The 8,984-nt window shown below is 47.3% G+C and overlaps 1 protein-coding gene across 2 annotated transcripts in view; it reads left to right on the forward strand.

Annotated features, from left to right (window-relative positions):
* The first annotated feature begins 306 nt into the window (after positions 1-306).
* Positions 307-8,984, forward strand: part of Mlxip (MLX interacting protein) — a 63,285-nt gene continuing 54,607 nt past the window's right edge. For both annotated transcript variants that reach the window (XR_003842959.1, XM_021186633.2), the window contains exon 1: positions 307-832. Coding sequence is in view for 1 of the 2 variants with exons in the window: in XM_021186633.2 (XP_021042292.1) it covers positions 420-832 (413 nt within the window). In the remaining variant the exon portion in view is untranslated. The remainder of the gene's footprint in view (positions 833-8,984) is intronic.

Genomic DNA, 8,984 nt, shown 5'->3' on the forward strand with positions numbered 1-8,984 from the left:
GCGAGTTGAATGGCCAGCCAATGCCGCCCTGAGCCCAGGCTCCCTGAGAGGCGCGGCCTGGCTTTCTTGTCCCTTCTGCTCCCGGGCCAGCCGGAAGTATCACGTGGGACAGACTTAACCCCAACAGGAAAGGGGCGTGTCTGCCGTTTTGCCACCTTTTTTTTTTTTTTTTTTTTTTTTTTGTCCGCCTAGAGGAGGAAAGGTTCCCCTTTAAGAGGCAGAGGCGGGCATCCGATTGGCTAAGACGAGCAGTGACGTCACGAGGAGGCCGGCGCCCTCCCCCTCTGGCCGCGCGTTCCCGGGCAGTCTGCGCGAGGGCCCGGGCCGAGTCGGGCCGGCGGCCCCTTCCGTTCCTGGTGCCGCTTCTCCGTTCTCCGTCGTCCCGGCTCCCGGGGGATGCCCCGGACCAGGTTCTCCTCATGGCTGCCGACGTTTTCATGTGTTCGCCGCGCCGGCCCCGCAGTCGGGGCCGCTCGGTGCTGCTCAAGCCTCAGGTGCCCGAGGACGACGACGACTCGGACACAGACGAGCCGTCTCCGCCGCCCCTCTCCGGCGTGGCCACTTCAGCCCGGGCCCACGCGAGCGCCGCGCCGCTGCCGCCTCGGGCCGGGCCCGGTCGCGAGGAGCCTCCGCGCCGGCAGCAGATCATCCACAGCGGCCACTTCATGGTGTCCTCTCCGCACCGCGAGCACCCGCCCAAGAAGGGCTATGATTTCGACACGGTCAACAAGCAGACGTGCCAGACCTATAGCTTCGGCAAGACCAGCTCCTGCCACTTGTCCATCGATGCGTCGCTCACCAAGCTCTTCGAGTGCATGACCCTGGCCTACAGGTAGGGGACCCGGTGACGCCCCCACCCGACTCCCAGACCTGGCCGAGCCCCATCTTCACCCTGCTCTCTCTTTAACAACAACAACAACCCCCCCCCCCCAGCTTTGGCCCTTTGGCTTCACGCTGTCCCTTTGGGGGAGTCCTTCTGGGACGCTTTGTGAGTCTGGGGTCTCCACCGTGGAGAGAGGCGCCAGGGTTCCGGCCTTGTAGCCCTGTCAGCCGGTCGTTCCTGGGTTCTTCCGGCTTCGTGTTCCCCATCCAGGCCCCCCCCCCCTTCTCCAGTGCCTGTGGTCACCGGTTTTGGACAAGAGTTAGGTGCAGCTATGGACTGCGTGTTGTTGTTTTCTTTTTCTTTCTTTCTTTTTTTTTTTTTCTTTTGGCTCTGTGGACCCCTTCCTTCTATTGCTTTGTGTGTTTACAGGAACACCCAACGGTTAAGATCACCTGTCCAGGGTGGGTAGGGCGCTGGCTGCACTATCTTAATGATTGTGCAACGCCTGGGAGCCTGTTTCCTCGTCCATAAGGGGGGTGTGTGTGACAGTAGTGTTGACCTCCACGGGGCTGCTTCAGGGAAAGGTTGAGATAGGCGGGGTGGTTTTTTAGGCGCTGCTTAAATGTTAGTTACTTTTCCTGATTGTCCATGCATCTGGAGCCTGGGTTCTCTTACATCTCCTTTACAGGGAAGTTCTGAGGCAGGACTCTTTGCACACAAAAGGACTTGTGGAGTTTATTTTCCTGGGCAGTTGGAATTTGTTTTTGTTTTGTTTTGTTTGTTTGTTTTCTTTTTGAGCCAGGGACTTGTGTAGCCCAGGCTCCTCTCACACTTAACTTTTGTAGCAGATGTTGGCTGGCCTTGAACGCCTCCTGACTGCCCTGCCTCCCGTTTCCCAAATTCTGTGATCACAAACATGTATATGCCTCTCTCATGGCCACGTCTGGCTAGAGGGTTTTCTGGCTGGCCCTAAAAACATATATGTGTTAGATGTCAGTTTGTAGGGCTGACAGCCCAGACACTGTCCTGAAACGGGGAATTCAGCTTTGGACAGAGATCTCTTTTCAACGTCACAGAAATGCCTTTCCCTGGAGGGCTGGCCTTTCTAACCACCCTCTTACTCTTCCCCAGTGTGTCTTCTAGGCAGGCATTTTTAGGCAGGTTTTCTGCTTCAGCCAGAGACCTTCTCTGAATGTGGAGTGGTTAGAGCAGGCCAGATGGGTAGTAGCTTCAAGCAGGATCCTTGCTGACTGGGCTTCTTGCTTTAGCCACTAGACTGGCTTTGGCTTTGTGAGAGTTCCTGACGCACAGCTGGCAGCCTAGAGAAACTTCCCTAGGTGACCCTGGAGACCCTGAAGAGGAGAGCAGGTCCACTCCTAGTTCTTTTTGTGTTACCTTGATACCTATGTATCCAGGAGCTAGCTCACTGTAGAACCTAGACTGGCCTCAACCTTGCAGTAATCCTCCTGCTTTAGCTTCTCAAGTGTTGGGATTACAGGTGCAGTCGCGGCCAGCCCTGTTTTGGGGTTTCGGTTTTACTTAATTTCTAAAGCTAGCCTGCAGAGTAGTAGGCTTTGGCATGGCGCTTTCATTCATAAGGCTCCCACTTTATGGTTTTTGTTATCGTTGCTTTGGTTTTTCGAGACTGGTTATCCAGGAGGCTGGTCTTAAATTCATGGTCTCAAGTAACCCTCCTCCCCCCCACCCCCCCAAACTCTCACCTCTCTCTCAGGGAGGTAGATAATAAGCCCCGATAATCCAAATCAAAAGCATTACTCAATTGCCTGAAGTTAAAATACTTGATAGTTGGCTCTGCATGGCATTTTCCCTCTCTGGAATAAGTGATTAGTCAAATTGTTCCTTTGTTATGTTTCTGAAATGCACCCTCATCCCCATTTCTTCTTGTGGAGGTTTCCCTGATGGCTTATGCCTGTAGCATAGCTCTTCCTTCTGTCACCTTTATGTGGCATATTGATCAGAGCGGAGCCTGACCGCTCTGACTCTTAGACCTTGCCAGGTTGAGCTGGCCCTGAGCCTGGGAAGGTACTCTGTTTTTAAACAGACAGCTGATGGTGAAGTCGTGGTGCCGTGCACCCTTTCAGTCCCTCACTTTTGAGCACTTTTGTTAGAATCAGACTCATTTAGCTTACAGCATAAACTAGTCTCTGGGAAATGCTTTTCAAACAAAATCAGAGCCAAAGGACAGGAATGTGTTCTTATTAAGAGAACTTAATCCTCTTTTTTTTTTTTAAATTTTATATGAACCTCTGCATGTATAGGGAGAGAAAGCTGCTTGAGCCACTGGAGGCTCAGGCTAGAAAGGTCTCACTTCATAAGCTCTGCTAAAGGAAAAATAAGCCAGTGTCCCTTTGTGCTCTATTTGAATAACCTAAAGGCTAATGAAATAACACCAACAGAATAATCCCGTCATTTTGGCACCTCACCTTTTCTGAGTTAATTTTCTTGCATGGGGTCAGAACCTTCACTTCTTTTCCGGGTTTTTCCTGCTTGGGCTGGAAGCAAGGCCAGCTGGGTCTTCTGTGCAACTGTTGTTGGCCTAGGTTCTCTCTGAGCCCAGCTTCCAGTCTGTTCCGTGGGCTCTTGGTTCCGCTGCCGCCGCCGCCTAACTCCCTGGTACACTCTCTGCTTTTCGTTTTGTTTTGCTTTGCTTTGGTTTCCTGTTAACTGCTGCCTCCCAGCTGTTTCCAGATGAGACTCGAGCTTTTTTTTGGGGGGGAGGAACCAAGTATAGGGGGAGTTGTGGTTATTGATCACCCGATCCTGAGAGTTGGCCTAGGAATCACGGCCATGCCAGGCAAAGCCTTGTAGGTCAGACTGGCCTGAAACTCACTGAAAATCCGACCTCAGCCTCTGTAGTACTGGGATTTTAGAGTTAGCTGGATCATCAAATCAGATTCTGGCAAGGTAGTAGGTTTTGGAGGCACTGGGGACTGTGAACATGTCTGTTGGGATTCCAGTTTCCCCGTGGCTGGCTTTTAAAAACAAAAAACCTATGTCCCTCCCACTCTGGTAGGTAGCCTTGGGGGAAGCATCTTGATTTGGTTTTAAAACATGTTCTCAATTTCTGGGACACCCTGGAGGAAAAAGAAATTCTTTTCAAGGCAAACTTGTGTGACAGGTGACAGGGGAGAGCAGCCTGGCGTCCCTTTCCTAAGCCATCCTGTCACGGCTCTAGAATGAAGTGGATAAAACTTCCCTTTGGGGTGGAAATTCAGATCAACTGTCTGAATAATGTCAGTGACTGGCTTGGACCTGGCAAATTACAGGCCAAAGGAGGTTTATAAAGTTGAGTGTGAAGGGTGGACAACATAAGATTTTAACTCTGTCCCCAGTCACTGTTAGTTAAGCTAGACTGGTGGTGCATTCCTGCAACCACAGCACAGGGAAGGCTAAGGTAGGAACTTCATGAGTTCAAGGCTAGCCTGGGATGTCTAGGGTAACACGATCTACAAACAAACAGCACAACTCAAGCATCTCTCAAGCCTGTAGTTTCTCATCTCTAAACTGAAGAACACAGCGTGTCTCATGGGAATCTCTCAAATGCTTGCCTGACAAATACTACATAGAAGCCTTCTTGATCTGTTGGCTGGGTCTGTTCCAGGCCTCTGTTGTGGAGCTGTGCACTTTAGAACCTAGTTCATGGTCCTTGCTCTTTTAACATTTTGAGGAATGTCATGCATGTACACCCCCCATATAGATGCTGGACTCATCTAGTGTGTAGCTTTGTGGTTGGTTTTAGTTTCACTTCTCTTGTCGTTAACTTCTTTTGGTATATATCAGAGAGTAGCAAGTGGTCTTTTGAAACAAAATGCATTATATTTATTTATTTTGTGTGTGCGTACATTGAGATCCTAGGGCAACTTGTACATTTTCTCATTTTACCATGTAGATCCCAGAAATCAAATTTGGATTGTCAGGCTTGGGGGCAAATACCTTTTATCTGCAAAGCCATTTTGCTAAACCTAGAAATGGTCTTTTTTGTATTTAGGCATAAGAAGTAATTTTTTTGGCAAGTGGCTGTTTAAGTGAAGGTATTTGAAGAGATCTATCTTCCTTCCTTCCTTCCTTCCTTCCTTCCTTCCTTCCTTCCTTCCTTCCTTGTTTAGATTTTATTTTAGTCATATGAGTGCATATATGTCTGTACCTCATGCATACCTGGTGCCCGAGAAAGTGGTGAGCTTCCATGTGGGTGCTGGGAATTGAACCCTGGTCCTTCTCAAGAACAAATGTTCTTAACCACTGAGCCAGCTCTCCAACCCCAACAGGTTTCTTTTAAAATCTATCTATCTATCTATCTATCTATCTATCTATCTATCTATCTATCTATCTATCTATCTATCGTGTGTGTGTGTGTGTGTGTGTGTGTGTGTGTGTGTGTGTGTGTGTAGGTAGGTAGGTAGATAACAACCTCTCAAGAGATGTGCTCTCTCTCTGTTNTCTATCTATCTATCTATCTATCTATCGTGTGTGTGTGTGTGTGTGTGTGTGTGTGTGTGTGTGTGTGTGTAGGTAGGTAGGTAGATAACAACCTCTCAAGAGATGTGCTCTCTCTCTGTTTATCACATTGTCAGGGTTGATGGCAAGTATCTTTTTTTTTTTTGAGACAGGGTTTCTCTGTGTAGCCCTGGCTGTCCTGGAACTCACTTTGTAGACCAGGCCGGCCTCGAACTCAGAAAGTCGCCTGCCTCTGCCTCCCGAGTGCTGGGATTAAAGGCGTGCACCACCACGTCCGGCTGGCAAGTATCATTTTTAACCCTCAGCTATCTTAACCAGCCCTCGAGATTTCAGTCTGTAGATCCCACATGTATACTCTTATGTGGTAACTATTGTTCATGGCCCGGGGTGGAAAGCTATACCAGACTTAAGGAATAGGAAGGACTAACAAGGACTACCACTGAGCCCACTGCGTCCTACACATTTTAAGTGTTCAGTAAAGAAATCTTTTCTTTGCTCTTTGAGACAAGGTCTCATGTATCCAGGTTGGCCTTGTACTCATGTAGCTGAGGAAGAAAAGGGACTATCACTTCTTTTTCATTTTTCATGTATGTATGTATGTATATATGTGTGTGTGTGTGTGTGTGTGTGTGTGTGTGACATGTTGATGTGTGTGGGTGCCAGCGTACTTGTGCCATGGTGTGGATGTGGAAGTCCGAGGACAACTTCTGATACCCATCCTTCTATCTTATAGGACAAGGTTTCTTGTTTGCCACTGAGTATGTCAGGCTGGCTGGCCTCTGAGCTACCGGGGAGCTGGTAGACTTCACGGTAGGAGTACTGGGTTATTACAGAATCCTTTGTTTTACATGGGTCCTGGGAGCACACTCAGGTCCTCACACGTGCACATCATGCACTTTATCTCCCAAGCCGTCTCTCCAACCCTAGTCTTTAACTTCCAATCCTTCTACCTCCACCTCCCAATGCTGAGACTACAGCTTTGTGCTCCATCTCTCTCTCTCTTTTTTTTTTAAATGTTGTTCTGGGGATCAAACCCAGGGCTTTGTGCCTGGGATGTAAATCCTAGGCAAATGCTCTTCTAACTGAGCTACAGGCCCCACTAGAGGAATCTTCTTATGATAGGCATGGTAATGGAAATCATTTGTAGAAATGACTTAGTTTTAGAATTCTGCTCCCACGTCACTAATTGTTTTTCTTCTCTTTCTTTCTCTTAGTCTGTAATCATTAGACAGTGTGCCTGCTATTACAGAGTGTGCACTGGCATTGGCTATAGAGGCAGCAATCTCAAATAACTCAGAAACCAGGGATGAGGAAACTGGCATGGTTAGTTACAGGATAGATGGTAAGAGCCTGAGTCTGACTTAAAGGTAGTATTGGGAGGCGTGTCCACACCAGATGGTGTGTGTGCGTCTGTCCATATCTGTAAATAACCAGTGTATGTGTGGATGGTCTCACTGGCATCAGATTCCATGTTTATTCCTTCTCCCCTGTATTATTATCAGAAATCATGAATTCTCTTCTTTAAAGAGAAGCCTATGTTCTTCTTATCTTTTGCTCTTTAGTAGTCCAGGACCAAATATTCATTTTAAGTAGAGTCTACTGGATTGCTCGCCCCATAGAAGGATGAGAAAGTGTTAATAGAGTTAGAAAAGAAAGGTAAGGGTGTAACTCATTTGGCATAAAGCAGGTGTTATGATAGAAGATACCTATAGCCCCAACACTCTTGGGAAATGTAGGCAGGAGGATCAGAAGTTCAAAGTCACCTACAGCTATATATTGATTTCAATGCCAGCCTGGTCTCCATGGGATCTTGCCTCAAAAAATAAAAAGAAAAAAGAAATAAACTTGAGGGCTGGTGAGATGGCTCAGTGGGTAAGAGCACCCGACTGCTCTTCTGAAGGTCTGGAGTTCAAATCCCAGCAACCACATGGTGGCTCATAACCATCCGTAACAAGATCTGACGCCCTCTTCTGGAGTGTCTGAAGACAGCTACAGTGTACTTACATAGAATAAATAAATAAATCTTAAAAAAAAAAAAAAGAATTAAGATTCATTTATTAAAAAAAAAAAAAAAAAAAAAAAAAAAAAAAAAAAGAAAGAAAGAAAGAAAGAAAGAAACTTGAATAAACTTGAACCTAGAAGTTAAGGATTGAATTTATGTGGATTAGCATTTGTGTGTGTGTGTGTGTGTGTGTGTGTGTGTGTATGCAGGTACACATGTACATGTGTATGTAGGCCTGCAGAGGTTAGTATCCATTATCATCCTCTTGTTCTCTACCTCAGTTTTTAAATTGCTCCCCATATCCACCTTCTATTTTGAGAGAGTTTCTTGCTGAACTCAGAGGTCATTGACTGGCTGGATTGACTGGCCAGTGAGCTCCAGGGATGGGATGTTCCTCTCCCTGCTGTTTGTACTACAGTTACAGAGGTCAGAGGACACCTTGTAGGAGTAGGGTCTGTCTTTTCACCATGTGGATCCTAGGGATTGAATTCAGCTCCTCAGGCTCGGCAGAAAGCACCTTCATCCATTGACCCATCCTGCCAGCCCTAATTCCTAGGGTCTTAAGCATTTTAAAAAACTCCCTTACTGCTGAGCTACACCCTCACACCAGGAAAACTCTTTTGAGCTGAAAAATCCCTCCGCTCATATGCTCACAGAAGCCTAGAATTCCTTGGTAGAGGAAATGAAGGTTCCAGTTCCTCTGCTGTAAGGCAAGAAAGAGGGTAACCACCCACGCGGGAAGGTGAATGCCTTAGGCTGCTTATCCCCACTGGCTAAATCCTGTGCTTCCATCCATCTCAGCCTAAGTGAGTGAGCTGCAACCTTTGGAAAGCCCGCACTCTTATTTGCCTTGTATGTGGCAGTTAGGCAGCCATGATTTATCTGCTGTCTTCACCTTTGCTTTTCCTGCGGAGTAGGAAATAGTATCTCTAAGACAGACTACGTAATTAAAACAAATGTATGTTGAATCGAGAAGGGACTCTCCAGAATCTGGAACCAACTTTATTTTTATTTATTTATTTTACGTATGAGTGTTCTATCTGCATGTACATCTGCGTGCCAGACGATGGCGTTAGACTCTATTACAGATGGTTGTGAGCCACTGTGTGGTTGCTGGGGATTGAACTCAGGAAGAGCAGATAGTGCTCTTTAACTGCTGAACCATCTCTCCAGCCCCTGGAACCAGCTTTATAAACTTGTCTTTGTTGAATGTTGTTTATCTTTCTTTCAGTGGATTGGTGCTTTGGGGAATATTGGTGTGGAATGAGACAGTAGGATGGTCCTTTGTTGGGGGACATTTGTATTGCTGCCCAATTGGACCATATGGTGGGCAGGTTAACAGCACCCTTAAAGTCTGTGTTGGGGCTGGTAAGACAACTCGGTGGATAAAGGCATTTACCCCAAAGCCTGACAACCTCTGTGGTGGGAAGGGAGAACAGACTCTCAGAAGGAGAAAGAACCAGTCCCTGTCCGTTGTTCTCTGACTTCCATATGGGGACCTCCCGCCGCCCCACCCACGAGCCTGCAGGTGCCCACCCATGTATGCAACACATGCATGCATGCTTTAGGAGCTGTTCTTTTTTTTTTTTTTTTTCTTTTTGGTTTTTTGAGACAGGGTTTCTCTGTGTAGCCCTGGCTGTCCTGGAACTCACTTTGTAGACCAGGCTGGCCTCGAACTCAGAA

Source organism: Mus pahari, chromosome 23, assembly GCF_900095145.1.
Source record: "Mus pahari chromosome 23, PAHARI_EIJ_v1.1, whole genome shotgun sequence".
NCBI lineage: Eukaryota > Metazoa > Chordata > Mammalia > Rodentia > Muridae > Mus > Mus pahari.